We start from the raw sequence: 19934 nt of genomic DNA, 5'->3' as shown, positions 1-19934 counted from the left end.
GTGCTGTTATTTGTTATAAATCAGGAATTTCCATATACATATATTCTATATTATGTATGAATTGTTGTGTGCATACAAGAACAACCAAGCATTTAAAAATAATCCGTTTACGAATCTAACTACATCATAAATTAATTCAAGTACCAATACTTCAACACATAAGCTGTACGACTAACTGTAATTAACAATAACAGAAATATTTCTATTATTCAGAAAGAAGTAATAAGAATAGTACTTCGAATCGGTAAACAGGGCCGTATAATATATCGATTGTATCTGTACTTAGAAGTATACCTTTGTATTTATTAAACTAATAATTAGCGATTCATGCAATTATCACCTAATTTCCAGATAACATTGCAGTAAAGTTCATAGAAGGGTGGAAAAATTTATCAAAGAGAGCAAAGCTGTTGGACGAGTTGTCTTCAGCTGCAAATGTTAATCACTTTTGCCACTCAGATTGAGGTATCTCCAAAACGTGCGTTGGGATCGCTTCAACCCCCTCTTCGTCGAAAAACGTCGACCTTTTAGTTCATCCTTTATGTACAGGAATAGAAAGAAGTAATTCGGTGCCAACTCAGAGCTTCCATTTACTTGGTAGTGCTTCGTCCGCGAACAGTTTTTGTTGGATTCTGCTTATCAGCAAACATCCATGAAGTCGACTGCTGTTTACTTTCGGTCTCATAAATCCACGTTTCATAGATGTGTTTCGATGCACCGCCAACGTATTTTATTTTAAGTTTTATCAACCAAACGATATGAGGCTTTTTTGAGCGATTAAAAAAGTGTGTGGGATTCAACGGGAAACAAATTTTTTACAGCCAAATGTTCACGCAAACATTTTTTTAAGCTGTAAGGTAGTACTCCTATGTGAGTAATGTAACCACCAGCTGCCAGGGTTCGTCAATGATTATCATTTTTCAAATAAATTTTTGAATTGCATGCTTGTTTTACTACTGTTCCTTAATAAAGGAGAACACCTTTGTTAAGTAATAATTTACCTCGTAGTTTTTCCTACTGTGGCACATCTCTATATCTATGATTAGTTTGGCAGTCCATATTCTTTTGAGTTCCCTTGTCCACCGATCTTGCCAGCGTTCATATGGTTGCTTCCTCGTCGGTTATCTTGTTATCATGCGTATTTTAATTCCGTCTTTATTCAAAAGACACAGCTTTCAGCACTTTCCGTCTGTGGTTCACATCTAATATATCGGACCATATTTCGCTAACCAGTTTCATTCCACATTAGATGGTTATATTGGCTGTCTTTTTAGCAACATGCTGAATTTGAGCCCAGAACGTTTATTTTCCATTCCTATACCTAGGTATTTTAGGATCTTCGTCGTTTGAATAGATTCTGAATGTATTTACATGTTTACCTTGAGCGAAGTGTGGAGATTTCTAGTAAACAGGATCAGCTGATTTTTCCGTGGCTAGGCTAAGGCCGTGTGAGTCCAACCACGTCTGTGTTCGCAGCATGACTTGTTTTAGTTAGCGTCTGGCTATGTCGGTATAACGAGCGGTTACGACGGTGGCGATGTCGTCCGTTTAACCAACGAAGTAGTAGCAGCCATCTGGCATTTCGAAGTTTAAAAATTCATAACTCTTCCCATTTATATTTCTTTCTTTTTATTATTTCTCTGTCACCTCAGTTTTGGCAGCTTTATATTCCATATGCTTTTCGATTGCATTTTTTTCACTTCATCTAGCTCCCACCATTGTGAAAGTGGTTTTCGTTCCTCTACGGTAAGGCCTAATCTAGCTGACATGTCAAAAATTTTGAAGTTCCTTAAATATGTTATCAGTGTACTTCATTCCATGAACTTAGAACTTGAAATCTTCGGCTTTGATTAATTGACCCGGTTTGAGTGTTCCGCGGCATCCTCCATGACATCGAGCTTTGCTTGTAAGTATGGGATGGGGTCGCTCGGCCTCACGTAGTAGCTAATTACCGTGGTGTTTCAATTGCTTTTCCAGACAAACCCACTTCCTGTCCCGCTGTTTTTCTTGAAACTACTCCTTTTCGTTATCTATATTACCGTTGTTGCGATGTTTCTTCTAACCATGCGCTTATCTTGAATTGCTCACTGATGATTGCACATTGGTTCCTGGAACTCGGAACCAAGAGCTATGGCAGGAAGCAGTTTTGATCTGTTTGGCTGCGCATCTGTTCTACGCTGAGGCAGCAGCTGGGTGGATTTTTGCAGTCTTTCAACTTGGGGTTTCCCACATCATTTGTATAATCCTTAGCTTTTTCGATCGGGCCCCTGGCCTTCACGGTTATTTTTTCATCTGCCTTCGAGTTCTCGGATCTCTATTATGGTTTTCTGCTTTAGCTAGCCAACAGAAGCTAAACCACGTAATTTGTGTTTAAGCTCGTTTTAGAGCTCTGATTTCGAATTTACTCCTTTCTTCCCTTTCTTCAATTCGAGTAGCAAGGACGTCTGATTTCACTTTACATATTGCCCGGAATTTTACTTTGTTTTGATCTGCCATGAGGTGTTGTCGTATGTTCTGAAGCACTTCGGAATAACTTCTATCGCTTTAATAAGTACTGCTTTGTTAACAACATTTCCGATATGACCAGAAACCCGATCAAATCTGGAGATTAAGTATGCTTGATGGTATTTCTACTGAGAGCAGACACTCCCGGGCAATAAGAGAATCTTAAAAAAAATTAACTAACATAGCTCCAAATAACTCAGAATATAGGGCATTAGACGCACTCAAAATGCCCAGCCCATTGAGAAACGATTGCTATCAAATAATCTTATCAAACGAAAAAGCTTTAAACAAAACAACTTTTAGTTAAATATAATTCGCACTAATCGCAGCTGATTAATAATAAAAAAGTTTAATCAATCGTAATTCTAAGGACAGGTGTGCATATTAAAGTGCCCAGCGGGAAATACTTCAAGTTTAAAGTTAGCTTTTGATGCACACTAAACTCGTAACTGCTTAGCTGACGAGATAATGAAATGCATTTATTTTTCTAAAATTAAATATATTTGCATCATATTCAAAGAAATGTTATAAAATTTTTAACTTAGCACTTTTTCCATTAGGGTATATTGTTTCTGTGACTAAGATACTTAAGATTAAATGTTTTTTACTGAAAATTTATATGAACTCATAAAAGTTTCGAAGCACAAAGTTTGGTTAGATTTCAATTATACTACTTTGGGATTTGTGCGTTAGTACGTTCTCTGTCGGGGTCCACACACAAGCGTCGAAACCAGCTACGGAATGCGATTTCTGTTAACATTTACAGGATTTTTGGCTCTTGGGAGTGCCTTAAATTTGACAGGTGTGCCATTAAGTTTTACCGAAGACGATGCAGTGCTTTCATTGATATCAGGTGCGTGAAAATAATAACTTAAAAAGATCAAATTTTAAGATTCTTATAAGTGACCCATCATGTATGTACTTATGTAAGGCAACCTTTTTAACTTTTTCATACGGCTCGGTAAAAAGTTTAAATAATTTGCGATACAATTTAATTTGTGGTTATTGAATAAATTGTTCCACATTACAACCGTAAATTTTGGTGCTACAAAACATATTATATGTATACATTGTGACAAAAAAGTACCAGGATATTGTAAATAAAAAGCAAACTATTTAATTATTCATCAATATGTATTTTGTCGCCTTCCAAGTAATCTCCACCAGATGTAATACACTTTTTGGGATGGCCTTCAGCTCCTCGATCAAATTTTGTTTTGTCTCTACGATCGACTGAAAACGGGTTCCACATAACGGCAATTCCAGTTTGGGGAACAAGAACAAATCACTCGAAGCCAAACCTGGTGAATACGGTGGTTGATCGATGGTATTTATTGCCCTTTTGGCTTTAAATCACAAACTGTCACAATCGTACCCTTTTTGTAAAAAAAATTTAGCTTTATAGAGCTAGAACGCGTTTCATACAATTTTCGAGTACTTCAATATCACAATGTATTATATCATCTACTCATGAAACCGTTATTCAAACTATGTGTCTCTTAAGTTACAAAACTTTCACCCCATCCCACCTGTGATGAAGTGCTCCCACAGGCCTCCCCTCTTTCCTAACAAAGGTTTTATTTAAACACACATTATCTAAATACTAAATATTCTTATCAACAGCTGAGAATTTAGTGGTCGATATTTGCTCCTGCAGTGGAATTCAATTTATTGACCCAATAAAAACTAATTAAGCAAGTGAATTTATTATTACTACCGAATCGTTTCGTTTTTTTATGGAAGCTTAAATATAGCTAGCCGCTATTAAGTTCAAGTTTTTGCGAACATGGTACTATATACATACATACATACATATACAAGTATGTTATCGATATTTTATTGTACTTTGGTTTAAATCCACAGATGAAATCGCCTTCAAATTCGCCAAAGAGCTTAAAGGTTACGTGAAAACTGGCGTCGAGTCGGAGGTGTTTCAACAGATCTCCAAGCAATTGGCCGCCAAACATTCACAGAAAGATATTTTCACACGTAATATCGCTGACTTGGGTGCCGCCGATCAATTTCTGGTTTGCACGACTTGTCGCGCCACAGTATCGGTGTTGGGCGATATGTTTCGTGATCCCGACGGTGAGTTAAATGGACCAAATGCAGATGAGGTAGCGAAGAAAGTAATGCTGGATGTTTGCAAACGCCTAAATTTACAAACTGAAGAAGTCTGTGCTGGATTATTCGACTTGAATTGGCCCACCTTGAATTATATCATACAGAATACTGTGGCTGAGACCCGCAGCTTATGTGGCATATTGCCAATCAGTTTTTGTCAAGTGAAACAGAATGAATTCAATTTCACACTAACGATCGATGGGAATTCTGCTGGCGTTGATGGTCCGAAAAGCAATATACCCGCTAAGAGTGATGCAGATTTGAAAATAGTGCAGTTGACCGATATACATTATGATCCTGAATATGAACCTGGTTCTTTAGCTGATTGTCCAGAGCCGATGTGCTGTCAACGTAGCTCAGCAGCCGCTACGATTGAAAGTAGTAAACAGGCTGGTTACTGGGGTGACTATCGTGATTGCGATACACCTCTACATCTCATCGAGAATACATTCGAACACATTCGGGAGACCCACGAGCATATAGATTATATTTATCATACCGGCGATATTGTGCCGCATATATATTGGGCCACAACGAAGGATGGAAATAAGGATGTACTAACGAAAATAAATGAATTGATTGGGGAAAAGTTCGATGGTATACCCGTATATCCGAATGTAGGCAACCACGAATCGCATCCTTCGAATGTGTAAGATAGTTTATTAAAACCACATTTGAAATCTATATTATACAGATATTATGTTTGCTTAGGTTTGGCGCCGTCGACGCTCCTGACGAATTTAATGTCAAGTGGCTTTACGAACATCTCTGGTCGATTTGGTCTCGTTGGTTGCCGACTGATGCCGAACAGACTGTGCTCAAAGGCGGTTATTATACCGCTTCGCCCAAACAAGGCTTCCGTATAATCTCAATAAACAGCAACGAATGTTATCTCTATAACTGGTGGGTCTATCTCAACGGTAGCATTGTGGTTGAGCAACTGCAATGGTTGCACGATACTTTGCTCGCTGCCGAGAAGGCTGGTGAATATGTGCACATATTGACCCATATACCATCCGGTGATGCGGACTGTTGGACCGTGTGGGCGCGTGAATTCAATCGCATTATAGAACGTTTCAACCACATAATTGGTGGTATCTTCTCTGGACACACGCATGTGGATGAGTTGAATGTGCATTATACGGAGAAGGGTCATGCTGTGGGTGTATCATGGAATGGCGGCAGTTTAACGACTTACTCTAACAAGAATCCAAACTATGTGGTATATGAGGTCGAACCAGAGAGTCTGGTATGTAGTTATATATTTTAGTGCAAAAGCATATCGTTGTATTTCGATATATCTCTTTATAGCAAGTTGTTGATTATGAAACATGGATTTTCGACTTGGAGAAAGCAAACACACAAGGATCGAGCGCCAAGCCTGAGTGGTTTAAGGAATACAGCATCACTGAATTCACAAGTGATCTTAGTCCAGCCGGCTTAGATACGCTTTTGGATCAATTAGCTGAAAACCCAGAACTCTTAGAAAAGGTAAAACTTAATAATTCTCCCAGAAATAATACGTACGTTGAAACTTCTATACATTTATTCTTAGTTTTGGCAATACAAACACACCTCGGCTAATCCACGTATAGATGATGGTTGCGATAATAAATGCTTGTCTAAAACGCTATGTCGGATGGCAGTAACTGTTTTTGATCAGAAGACGCGCTGCAATGAATTGAAAGCGAAATTGGAAAGCAATGTGAGTATTTGAGGAACCCGAAAAGAATCAAAATTTTTCCTATACTTCTTAATGTTTCTAAGTTTTCCATATATCGCCATAACTTGGAGACACACATTTTTAATTTGTACTAATATTTTATATTATAAAGCTACCTGCGGTGACCACTGAAAGCCCAACAACTACATCAAGCCCAACAACTGCATCAAGCCCTGGAACCCCAACAACACAGGCCCCAACTACCACAGAAAAACCCGAGGGCGGTACAGCGGCTTCAATTTCTGGTCTGCAACTAAGAACGATGGCAGCAATTCTGCTTGTTGCTCGATTACTTTATTAAACTCCTATACACCGGTTTTATTATAAGATTTTAAGGTTAGAATCATTGAATTTTTTGTAATAAAAACAAATGCTGAGCTGTGACGTTTTTTAAAGAAGTATTTTTTGCTTATCTTATATTTAAAATGTGTGATCGGTTAGATAGATGCCCGATGAACTTTGATATACTTTGGGAAATAATATAGCAGTCCTTACACAGTTTAATATCATGGTGGAAAATTTTCAAAACGACATTCTAATATCAAATCCTACTAAATAGAAAAAACACATTATAAATCGCAAACGATGTGGGCCAAGTTTTGAGAATCTTCCGAGAACTTCTTCTGCAGTGGCTGCAATATCATGGTCAATCTACATATATTGATACATGTTCGTTCTCAGCTACGTTTTTATGCGGCGAAATCTAGAAAAAGAACGTTTAGAGCTCGCATTCGTCACAGGAGATGTGCAGAATATGCGAAGAAAAGTATGAATTATAAGGCGTAGGCCTACATCGCAGTTCTTCAACGTTTCCAATGCAGTAGTTGGTAACTTGTTGTCTTTTGACTTTTGCTTCTGCTCTCAATGGGCATATCTGTCAGCGATCAAGATCACCTTTGGGCTTCAATCGTCGCATGACGTTGCCATAATCCAAGCAGTCGATAAGATTTTCCATTTCTATGATTTCAAAGTACATACTTGTTCTGGAAGCAGCAAACTCAGTTGTAATACATCCAATACTTCTCTAGAAAATCTCGCCTTCAAATCTTCGGCAATGGTATCCAACAGAGGACTGTACACTGAGACCCTGTAGTACTCTTTGCAAGTTCTCTCGCAGAAATTTTCGTGTTTTGTTTGTCGGCCGCAAATTCTTGGTTTTTTTCGTCAACTTTCAGTTCTGTCGCGTTTTTTTCGTGTATCAATTAATGGATCGAAAATGTTCCCCAACGTCCCTCTGTGTTATAAGCAGCGTATCTATCATATATGTCGCAGGACAAGATACTTTATGCTTGAATCGGATATTTGTGTCCTCATACTTCTAAAATTTATCCAACATGCCGAATGTAGCGCGATTTTCGTATATCTGATTACGTATATCATCCTAAATAACAAAATGTATGAACTTGATCTGTAGGACTGGCGTCTCAGTTGTGCCGATGAACATGATTTTTGGCTTATACGGCTTATACCCTTAACCAAAAATAGTTTCATTTGAAGTCCAGAAATCAGTAGTTTTTTTGCCTTCCGAGGCATTTCTGTTTTCTACTTCCTATACCGCTATGTATGATGAAGTGTACTCTGCTCAATGCACAAAATAAGAGACCACACAACCTGCGCCAACTACCGCGTGATAAGCCTCCTCAACATCGCATCTCGATAGAACCTTAAAGCGTTTTGTGTGAACAAACCGGCTGCATTTTATCAGTGTCGTTTTTGGCCCGGAATTGACCAGATATTCACCATGTTCCAAATCTTAGAAAAAAACTCGTGGAAAAAGGATCGACACCCACCATCTATTCGTCGATTTCAAAGCTACTTTTGACAGCATGAAAAGGAACTGCTTTTATGCTGCTATGTCTGAATTTGCTATCCCTGCTAAACTAATTCCAAATTGATGTTGAGCAATACCAAAAGCTCCATCAGAATCGGGAGGACTTGTACGAACCGTTCCATACCAAACAAGGTTTCAGACAAGGCAACTAATATATTGCGGCTTCTTCAATCTACTGCTGGAGAACATAATTCCAGCTGCAGAGCTGAATCGACAAGACACAAACTTTTATAAGAGTGTATAGCTGCTGGCGTACGCCGATATTGAAATCAGTGGCCTCAACAACCGTGCCGTTAGTTCTGCTTTCTCCAGAATGGATAAGGAAGCAAAGCAAATGGGTCTCGTAGTGAACGAGGGCAAGACAAAAATATCTCCTGTCACCAAACAAACAGTCGTCGTACTTGCGACTGGGTGCCCACGTCACTGTTGACAGTCATAACTTCGAAGTCATAGATAATTTCGTCTATCTTAGAACAAATATTAACACCAAAAACAACGCCAGCTTCGAAATTCAACGCAGAATACCTCTTGTCAACAGATGCTATTTCGGACTGAGTAAGCAATTGAGAGTTAAGATCCTCTTTCGAGGAAAAAAGCCAAATTCGATAAGTCACTCATCATCCTCGTTCAGAAATATGGTACAGATGCATGGACGGTAGATGGTTATTTACATCTTTGCAACGGCGAATACCGCAGGCAATGGAACGATGAGCTGTACGAGATATACATTGACATAGTTCAGTGAATCAAAAGAAGCGACGGGTTATGTCGTCTGAATGGATGAAAACACTCCAGCTCGGAGAGTATTCGACTCAGTACCTGTCGAGGGAATCATTGGAAGACCCCCACAACATTGGAAAGACCAGCCGGAGAACGACCTGGCTACATTTGGAGTCTCTTATTGGTGCCAAACAGTGTAAAAGGGAACGACTGGTCCACTGTTGTAAACTAGAATATAACCACGTTAGAGATGTCCACACCAATCAAGAATAAGAGAAAAGATACCGTTATGTGGCAGATAATGGAGAACTGGGAATCACAACTCGTTCTGCTGAGACTCTACTGCTGAAAGATGTTAAGACTGTAGAAGCTTGAAGAAAAGTCGTTAGTATTAATATGCCACACTATAGAACTCCGTAAATAAAACAACAAGAATTAAGTCTTTTATTTATATTTAATTGCATTTTTCTTCTTGCTTTACTATGAATATTTTTTTACTAACATTACATTTAAGTACGTACAAGTATATATGTAATATACAGGCGCTGAAAGTCTCCAATTTTTGGAAGCAAGCTGTTAACACGGTTACTACACACAATTTGGAAGTATACATTAACAAATTGAGGCTTTCGAAAATAGTTATGCATATGTACAATATTTTGTAAGTACAAAGTACTAAGATGTGTAAACAATTCAAATTTCGAGCAAATAACTTATCTTAACTGATTCGATAATTTATTTCATTATTGTGTTTTACTATTTGAATTTTTGGTTTTTATCTTTTCTGTAGACAGAGCTCAACAAATACCCTAATCATACAGGCAAGCTTATTATGTTTTATATATATGTATGTAGAATTGAGTGTCACATTCTATTACTTAAAAAGCTGGTCGTAATTATTTCCCGCAAATTCTTTACTTTGTATCTGAATTTCCCATTTACTTTGAGATTTATAGCGCACAGACGAGTGTGGCGATGTCGAGATCGGTTTCGTCGGCTTTGCGTAGCATTACGGCTGCATGGTTCTGATATCGGCCAGTGGAGATCAAACGCACCGTGGTTACACCGCAGAAGATTGCCTGCTCGGGACCTGACATGATGAGAGGATAAAAGCAGTTTTGAAAGTTGAGATCTATAATATGTTGCAGGTAGATTATTTTTATCATTACTAAGTACCTTGCTGATCAGAGTAGCCGCAAACATCTGAAGCCTTCTCCATTGCATACGCGTCCAGTCCGGAAGAGCCACCGACCTCCAAGCGATCCTCATACATGCCACACTGTGAAAATGCCGTCAGTTATTTCAAATATCACTTAAATATTAATATCCTGTTTGCTTTGCTTACGTCATAATTAACTTTCTCGCCACGCATATTCTTGCCGCCGATTTTCAAACTGGCCACTGACACTGCGGCCGGGAAAAGTGCTGAGAGCGTGCAATTGCGTTGCTTACCGAAATTAGCCATATTGAAGATGGCGGCCGTGTCTTGCGCCAGCACGTTGCAAGCTGCCTCGGGTGAAATGCAAACAGAAAATGACAATAATTACTTTCCATTAGAATAATAAGTAAATATATTTGTGGGCGCTTCTTACATACATAAGTGGCATGCCACACTCGCATACTTACGCTGTGTTATCTTGTGGAAGCGAACGTGTGCAATGAAGGAGCCGCGGAATGGTATGCGATACTGCAGCAGCGCTGCATTTTGACTCGAGCGGAAGAATTTCTTATTTGCAACACGTGGCCTGCAAGCGGAACAGACATATATTAACTTATTGTTATTAGTGTCGCAATTGTAGTTCGATGCTTGCCGCAATGCCTTGTGGCACGACCAGACCAGATACGTACCATTGTTTATAATTGTTGCAAAACTCGATGACACGCTCTTCTAACTCGCGATGATGATCCTTAATGCCCGGAAAATATTCACCATTCAACTCCCAGCCATCGACAAACTGTAAATGAGAAGAGGGCATAGTGAAAGTCGACATGAAAGTTGCAAATTGCATTAAGCGTTGGCGAAAATTCAATTTAGCAAAGACTTTATCCACTTCATCGATGCAACTTTTTGATATTTTCTTATCTTCACTTTCTTCTAACTTATTTGTTTTTTTTTTGTTGTTTTTGGTTTTTCACTTACAGCCATTAGACCGCCGGTCGCACAATTGACATCGTAGTGCTTCATTGTTATTTCAACAAGCGTATCGGGCTCGCCAATCACATAGAGCCCGCATACCTCCGACGTCGACTCTTCTACGGCAGCTTCCACCAAAGGTGTCTCCTTTGTGTTGGCCACCAAATGTGGTACCTTTTTAAAGACATATTCGCCGGGTTCGGATGTCACATGCATACAATCTGTGAGAAGTACGAAATGTAGGAGAAAGAAAAGTGTGAAAACAGATTTTGTATTTTGTATATTTAAATTAAGATTTTATGAATAATACGAGAGATATCCGATAACTACTTAGCCGACAAACGGAGAACTGAAAATTTTGAAAAATTTATGATATATTTCTTAACATATTCTCCGTTTAGCTTGATCCATTAATTCATTTGTGACAGCGTTGGTCGGACTTTTTTAACTCGTTTGAAAAATACGTCTTCTGTAGGTTTGCAAAGTTGGCTTTTGTGGCGGCAATAACCATTTAATTTTAATAACTGCGCGGTGTCCGCTTTTTTCAAGGTTTTGTAACAAATAAGAAGAATACAGTGGGCAGCAGTTTATAATACTATTCGAAAAATGTGAGTATTTCCACGGCACTCTTCTCAGCGGTATCATCGAATCTTCTCCCTATTTAAATAAAAGGGATTTTACTTGCTTTCTTTTGGAATGCGGTCTACCAATAGAAGATAATGGACTTAAGCTCGTTAAACCAGTTTTTACGGTCGATCGAAGGAGAAGAGTCAGCATAAGTCGATATCTAAGCGCGCTTTGATTAACTTTCTTAAAAAAAGAATCAAATCTTTAAACGGCATTGTTCTTTTTCCATTTTTATACCCTACACAGGGTATAATGAGTTTGCACGAAGTTTGTAACATGCAGAAGGAAACGTCGGAAATGAGCGTAAGGCGCTGGGTCGATTTAACCTTCTCAATCTGTCGGTATATATACAAACTAGTCATAATATTCAAGAGTTCGATCTTAAATTTTCCCATGTCCTTTTCTCCCCAAGAATTTGCTACTTATAAAGTGTTTTTCAATAAGAGCGCTAGAAACGTTCGACGCTATTATATATGGAACTCGCTGTGATGACTCATGGTATACGTGTGGATTGCTGCTCGACCAATAATGCATATTTTGCTTGTTGACGAAGCCATTCAGCCAGAAATGAGCCTCATCGCTGAAGATGATTTTTTTGAAAATCCGGATCGTTTTCACGTTGTTGCTCAGCCCAATCCACGAGCATACGACGATTCTGCTGGTCAAGCGGCTTCATTTCTTGCGTCAATTTGATCTTGGAAGGATGTAGGCCAAGATCTTTTATCAAAATTCGCCACAACGGCGTCACAGAGATGCCCAACGCTTGAGAACGACGTGTGAGAGATTGATTTGGGTGTTCCTCAATGGATGCGCTAGCGGCAGCAATATTCTTCGCACTACACGCAGTTCTTTGACTTACTGGCACGGGAACATTTTGTACTTCGGCTCTGGATTAATATTTTTCTACTAGACGCTCAATTGTTGATCTGACATCACACGCCCTTACAGTTGAGGCCACCGACTCTGAATTTCGGTTGAAAATTTTAATAAATTTAACTCATTGTTGCATGGTATATCTTTCCATGATGAAATGGCAAACCTTATTGAAAATAAATGTCAAAAGAGCGGGAAAAAATATGGTGTCATTTGCTGTCCTTATCGGTGTACTTTTGTAGCATCCCTATTGGAAAACCCGCTAGTACATGGCTAACATACAAACAGGTCGATCAAAATCAAGCTAACGATCCTTTATGCTCTATGAAATGCGGCTGTGAAGGGTGTTATAGCATTGGTGCAGGCAAAGTTAAAGTTTTTTTCTAGTTCTAAATTCCTTTATCTTGCGACAAAGGGCACTAGCGGGCCGTGAGGCTGAGTATTTATCGAAGTTCCCTTGTGTAAGCGCAAATAATAGAAATAATAAGCCTGAAATCGGCTTTCTATCGTTCTTTTAATACTAAACTGCGATTTGAATAGATATGTATGTATAATATATACTTAGTATATGTACAAGCAGAAGCGTATATAAAATATCAAGAGATATCCAAGCATATTTATGCATACAAATTTGCCCTCATAGTCCTTCAACACGTTTCTTTTGTTGTATCCCAAAATATTATTACTAATATATATGTATTTAGACCCATACGATCCCTCTTTATCTAGTTTTATTAACAAGCCTTCACACGAAACACGATTTAATTGTTGATTTATGGCTTCTAGTTTTATTGCAATTTCGGCGACAATCTTTAGCTTCCCGTTTCCATTTCTGTGGTTATTAGTGTTTGTGTACACATGTGGGCGCTTTATTAGTTCATGACCAATTAAATACAATAATTTTATGCTTATCACATATTGTGACGTCATAATATTAGTGTGAAAATGGCAAGGGATTATTAATAAAACTCGTTTACAAAAAAAAAAAAAAAAAACAACAAAACAGATTTATTATGTACTCCATTTACCTTAAAAAAAAAAGCAAGTAAAGTATGTATGAATTCGAATGCGACCGAATGCCTTTTCAGGGGCTGAAAAGACTTTGGCATAAAATTGAATTAATATTTTGTTTTGGAATGAAAAAGTTAAGCTTTTCTTCGACCGCATTTCCTTCTAGAGTGTTATAATTGGGGTACTCACAAAGTGTCATAAAGCATCGTAAAATCGTAAAATCATAAATTTTTATACTATGTAGTTTAAAAAAATTGTTGTTGGATTACATACAAAAATAAGTTTACGCAAATACAACTCTGGCCGCTATGTTTTCGGATCGTTATAACTTACGAGTATAACTTTATGAAACTATATGAAAGCCCTAGAAGTGTTACAACAAATCTGGTACGATAGTGTGAAGCTTTGATACCTTTACAATACGGGTTTTCATCTTAACCCCATAGTTTCAGTGAAATTCTTTTCCGAAGAGCCAATTTTTGAGCCTGGAGAATATGATAGGTGGTAGACTAGTTCGTATTTCATGAAAGAATTTTGTTGTTAACAAAGCACGAATTTCACTTTCATTTTTCCATTCTAAATAAAATTAGAGGTAGCTTCACTTTAAGAGCAACCTTTTGAGAACGAAATGCTATAAAACTTTCAAAATATTCTAATTAAGCTAAATACTCTAAGCCAATGATAGAAGTGTTAAGCTAGTACTCATGTGACATGTGGAAATATAGAGAGTGTAAAATTGGTTTTTGTTTTCAAGGAGTTCGGAGGTTTCCGATATTTTTGTACCGTGACCTAATTTTAGTTATTTCTTCAGATGTTTAATTGAGCCTTTACTCTTACTTTAGTTTTGAAACTTGATATCATTCGAATTATAAAGGGTAATCTATTTCGAGGTTCCCTACTTTTCAAAAGAAAAAACACAGAAACTTCAAATTTAATGGGGAATGTTTATTATCATCATTCCAAAGAACATTCTTTGGCATTTATGTTTTGAAGATTATCTCTTTTAAATGTTGGCCGTGGCTACGTCTCAGACGTTTCATTCGTTGACGTCCAGAACGTGAAATTATCTATTCACCAAAGAGTTCTCACAATAAATCCATTGATTGATGCGATGTGAGAAAAGTGGTGCCGTATAGCTGAAACCAAACATCGCTGAGATCACGAGCTTCAATTTCAGGCATCAAATAGTCGGTTATCATGGCGCGATAAAGGTCGCCATTGACGGATTCGTTCTCTCCTACAACATTTTTGAAGAAATATGAACCCACATATAGATTCTACCGGCCCACAAGCCACACCACAACGTTTTTTGTTCTTGTTGAAATAGCACCTCTTGAAAATTTTCAGGCGCATGAAACACATTATTTACAGAACGTGAATTTTCCCAATAAAGTTGAACAATTTGTAAACGTTGTTCAGGCGTAAGTCTTTCCTTGACTCACGCCTGATCTCTCAAAAAAAAAGGCTTTTGAACAAAGTACATCTACTTGGATCATCCGTTATATAGTGTAAATATAATATAAATTATAAATATCATATGCAACATATTGCAGTGGTATGAAAATGAAATTGTCAACAGCTGTTCTTTTGCCACCTCGTCTGATACCCTCGTGACCAAAAACACAATTCATAAAATCATACATTTGATCTCACGCAGTTTTCACGTGCTCTTTGCTTTGTTGCTCACTGTCGCTATGTCACTGGTTCAAATGGTCACGTTGAAGGCCACAGTGGTTAGCCGATGTATTAGGAGTGTTAGGAAGAGGGCAGATGAATCACTTTTTATTGCCAGTTCGTCGGAATTCGACTTACACATATGTACAACATTACTGTGAACGCATAGACGCTCAAACAAATATCCATGCGAATGTGGAGTAGACTAAATTATTTGGGATTCAGTTTATCATTGTGTTGATTAAAGTCTTATGTATCACTTAGCATTAGTGATTTGTAAATACGTGATGCCATAATTGACTTTGCCTGTTGGCTATTTGTTACTTCAATTGAAAATGCTCTTCGCAATCATATAATCAATGTTCGCCCTTATAGTATTTTTGTATTCGTGTGTTGCTTTTATTAATTTAGCAAATGCTTTGAAGGATTAAAAGTGCATAAATTCAATACAATGTTCACTAACTTTATTCTAATGAAATTGGTTATCTTTACCCATTGCCAAAATACCATTATACCATGCATTTATAAATAAAGGCTTGAGGTAAAATTTCTTGAATCAAAGCTTGCAAGCCCTTCAGGAAATCGTTACATTGTAGAGATTGTACGAATTTTTAGTAAGAGATAACTGATTGAAAAATTCGGAGAAAAATTCAAGATATCGAATCGAATTTCATGGGGAATCCTTGATCGTGAGTGTATTCAGTAGAAACAAACATATCGAGGTTGAAGTGGAGAGCAGATATAAGTTCTATAAATCCAATCTCCGAAAAAAGGCGGAATCATTCATTAAGCTTACTTCATAGTTAGTTTTCTAACAGCCACTTGTCACTAAGATCTCTCAAAAGATCAATAGAACACGGATTTTGTTGAAGTGGCTGGTTATTATATTAGGAAAGATAGAATAAATAAATCATTTAAGGCACCGAGATTTTATGTGTGCGAAGTTGGTTTTGCTTTGCAGCGATTAACGGTTGGATAAGTGTTGATATTGGAAATCACAAGAAGCTCAAATGTTAAAAAGCATAATCTAATCTATCTAACGTACTATATACTACTATATCATAATCTAATATCTAACATACTATGTAAGGTAAGTCATTCCTTCTTTATAATGTCACATCCACTAACTTGGTCTTTTTTCTGGGATTTTCACCGAACCACCTCTACACAACCGTCTAGCGTAGTCTAGCAAAATAACCAACTTAACCTATTTAAGAGTGGCTTCACAAAGGACTATATATAGCAGTCCACGTGCGATCTTTGATCAGCCATCTAACCGAAACTAGAAAAATAAACCACACGTTCCTGATAAATTACAGTCCATCGTCGAATAATTAGTAACTGGTCTACTAACAGAATTCCTGATTTCATGAAGTCAATGTACTAAAGATTATATCTTCGAAATTTAAGAGCGTTCATGTTGAGAATTGGAATTATTCAAAATGCTATTTCAATTATTTTTAAAATACATTCCAAGGACTTTGGAAACTCGACAACTGAGTTGCTCAAGCTTATATTGACTTGGATAATCAGCCGGAACGAAGCGGATTATCGCTGACTGAAAGACTGTGAGTATTTATTTGATACTGGGTAAAAATCCTGGACTATGTGAAAACTAAAATTAGAGAAAAAGTGTTCTTCCTTGCATGCTCGGTTCTTCTTCTACAAAAACTCGTCAGTTTTTCGAGGGTTGTTACTTGCTTATAGAATCAAAAATTGGAGAAGAAACTTAGAAAGCGTTGCCACTCCAGATCTGAGAGTATTCGACACAGTACCCACCGGGAAAGCAAAAAAAGAGGAAGACCACCACTCCGTTGGAAAGATCACGTGGATTTGGCTACGCTTGGATATTATCCAGTTGGCGCCAAACCTCGAAAAGAAAGAACGACTGGGGCGCTGTTGTAAACTCGGCCATAACCGCATAAACGGTGTCTACGCCAATAAAGAAGAAGAATAAGAATAATAAGAAGAAGAAGAGCCTTTAGGAAAGCTTAAGCGTAAAATAAACTTAGCAAATTGGATTCGTCGAGACACTTTTTAGTAATGTGAACTTTATCAAAAGTTAGAGGCATACCAAGATGAATCTACCAAATTGGAGATATCCGATAGTGCTAGCTGGTCCATATTTAGCTGGAAAATGCTGTACAATTATTAGAAACCGGATAAATTCATTCGCCAAGTTGAAACTAAAGAAGCTTACCAAACGCACGAAAATAAGCTGCCGATAATTTATGAAGATCAAGATTATACTTTCCTTTGCTCCTATTTTTAATTATTTTAAATCGTCAACTCAGCTTGAGATAGTGATTCTAGTGATCTTTTAGTGGTTTTAGAGTTCTCACAAATTGTCTCTGTTCACATATTCTTTCAACACTGAATTTGGCGCTACCTCAACATTGCAGAAAGCGTCTCTAACTAACTTTTAGAATGTATGCATATATTTTTCATACAATAGTTTTAGAATGTAATCCCTAGAGCCTACACGAAATTCTTCTCTTACACATTTATGCACACACGTATGTATAAATATATGAAGTTTGATGAATGACTACGGATGAGTTTTAGAATACAAATTTGACGAGTTATTTGTTACTGTTGTAACTTGAGGCACTTGAGACAGTTTTAATAGAGTGAATGTGAAATGAAAGGCTTTATATATCATATTTATACATAAATATAACTGTGTATGTGTGTCTCGACTTGCAAGAATTTTAAAACTTTTAATTGCTTGTTTTCACAAAACCTCAAAATCGAGGAGAAGAAAGGAAAATGTTATCGAAAAATGGCCTTAATTAAATCACTCAAAGCCGACGCATGAATACTGAAGCGAAAACAATGAATCAAATTGACTTACCTGAAATTACATGAATGTTATTGAAAGCTTCATTGGCGAAAAGGTCGAAAGACTTCTTCACCATTGGCCAAGCCTGCAAGAAAACAACAACAAAGATTAAAGTTGAAAGCATAAGCTGAAAAGTATAAGAAATGTTGCAAGATTTTGCTGCAATCTGTTTGCTTCACAAGCAATTTGATGAACTTTACAGAATAATATGTGCGAATTTAAGTGCTTTCCCATAATTTATGTAAGCAATTTGGTATATTGTCACATCTGAAGACAAAAGATGCTTTAAAAAAAGCCTTTAATATCACTCGAACTCGCTGTATTTGGCTTATGTCATATTTACAAAGTTTGTGTGCGTGCGCTGCTATGTCTGTATGTATGCATGGGTATGTCCCTGTTGTACGTTCACGTGGCTGATGTATTGCCGTTAGTTATTTGTTTTAGCGCGGCTGCCAAGGCAACTTTGGCTTTGGCAAAGCCGGAAGTCAATAAAAGAATCATAAGCTGTACATGAAATATCTGCTAACCCATACATAGTCATACCGACATTTGCGCATTCACTCACTTTTTCACTGTCTGCGGTCGCGATGCCGTGAAGTGGTGTTATTCGCCTCGTGAGTTTTGAATATTGACCTTTTAACTGTTGCGTATAAACGAGCGAACACATACATACATATATACCGCATAGTACCTAAAGGTCTCAGTATACATAAGTACAAATATATATGTACTCACCTTCTATTCGGCGAGCGTATTACTTATAAATTCATTCATGCTTTGTATATTAAAAATAAGCTCTCTATGATATTGTCAATGCTTTACACAAAATATATCTAAATAAATATTTTTGTTAATATGTCTTCTCAATGCTTTCATTGATTAAATAAGCCAATTCAAAGCGACGAAACAGCCCCTTAATGCCCATTATAAAGGAAAAGCTTTATCTAGCTCTAATCTCTTTACTGCCAATATGCTGGACCTCGTTACGAAGAGGGCAGCAATGATATATATATTATCAAAGCTAATTTAAAGTTTAAAACAATATAAGTATTTTTGGAGCGATTTTTGACGAAAGTGCGTATTTTTCGCTCAGTTGAGCGTGGGCGCAAAACATTTAGATGCGATTTAAAACTTATAGAAGATTCTGCTTTTCCAATAATACGAAAACCTACGTCATAATTAGGGAGAAGAATCATGTTGAAAATGCACCCTCATTTTAAAATTGTATTGAAGTAACTAAAAATTGATGAAAAGAGTGTCTGGTTAATCTTTCAAGAGGCAATATTATTTCATTGATTGATGAGCGAATCAAAAACATATACTATCTTTATTTATTTATAACCCAAGAAATGTGTAAATAGTAGTTAAATAAATTAACTTGATTTTTAATAGAGAATTCTCCAAATTCTGTTTTAAAGGAACAAAAAATATGAACATTTCACCATCAAAAATTAGAACAAAGTTACTTGGTTCGATAAAAGGAAAATTAATCGTTGGGCTCTCATGTACATGGACTGACAAAGAGGTTGGTGTACAGAATCTTAACATAAGTATGCCGAATAAAGAACTTTAGAAGTGCATCACTGATGGATTGGCGATGTTTTCTCGAAAATGAACGGGGTCTAATTCGGCGGGTAGATGGTTTAATGCCTGCCACAGATTGCGTTGATATTATGAAAGCCTCAAGTTTGTATATAATCGGACTCGAACGTGGACAAGGAGATATTTTTATGCAGAATAACGATCCGAAGAACATCGCGCTAAAACTATCAAATCGTATTTTATGATAGTGGGAAAATTTCTGTCAACTGGTCACAGAGTCCAAATATTTGAACCCCATTGAGCGCCTTCGTGCTATTTTAAAAAGAAA

At 37.2% G+C, this 19934-nt stretch overlaps 2 protein-coding genes across 6 annotated transcripts in view; one reads left to right on the top strand and one right to left on the bottom strand.

The window, feature by feature from the left end:
• Positions 1-3193: 3193 nt before the first annotated feature.
• LOC120766696 (sphingomyelin phosphodiesterase 1) lies at positions 3194-6744 on the top strand. Its single transcript, XM_040092344.1, has 6 exons — positions 3194-3358; positions 4369-5278; positions 5341-5878; positions 5941-6120; positions 6185-6334; positions 6465-6744. The coding sequence occupies exons 1-6, from the start codon at positions 3247-3249 to the stop codon at positions 6651-6653; spliced, it is 2079 nt and encodes a 692-aa protein (XP_039948278.1). The 5' UTR covers positions 3194-3246; the 3' UTR covers positions 6654-6744.
• A 2623-nt stretch (positions 6745-9367) lies between these two features.
• LOC120766647 (corticotropin-releasing factor-binding protein) overlaps positions 9368-19934 on the bottom strand; it is a 38213-nt gene continuing 27646 nt past the window's right edge. For all 5 annotated transcript variants that reach the window (XM_040092275.1, XM_040092271.1, XM_040092273.1 and 2 more), the window contains exons 4-10: positions 18077-18149; positions 11044-11258; positions 10752-10858; positions 10530-10648; positions 10249-10409; positions 10080-10182; positions 9368-9993 (exon numbers count right to left, since the gene is read on the bottom strand). In XM_040092275.1, the coding sequence (XP_039948209.1) occupies positions 9854-9993; positions 10080-10182; positions 10249-10409; positions 10530-10648; positions 10752-10858; positions 11044-11258; positions 18077-18149 (918 nt within the window). In that variant the 3' untranslated portion in view covers positions 9368-9853. The remainder of the gene's footprint in view (positions 9994-10079; positions 10183-10248; positions 10410-10529; positions 10649-10751; positions 10859-11043; positions 11259-18076; positions 18150-19934) is intronic.

The sequence above is a fragment of the Bactrocera tryoni genome, chromosome 1, assembly GCF_016617805.1.
Source record: "Bactrocera tryoni isolate S06 chromosome 1, CSIRO_BtryS06_freeze2, whole genome shotgun sequence".
Classification (NCBI taxonomy): Eukaryota; Metazoa; Arthropoda; class Insecta; order Diptera; family Tephritidae; genus Bactrocera; species Bactrocera tryoni.
The sequence above is the reverse complement of the archived record's forward strand: the minus strand, read 5'-3'. Positions and strand labels throughout refer to the sequence as shown.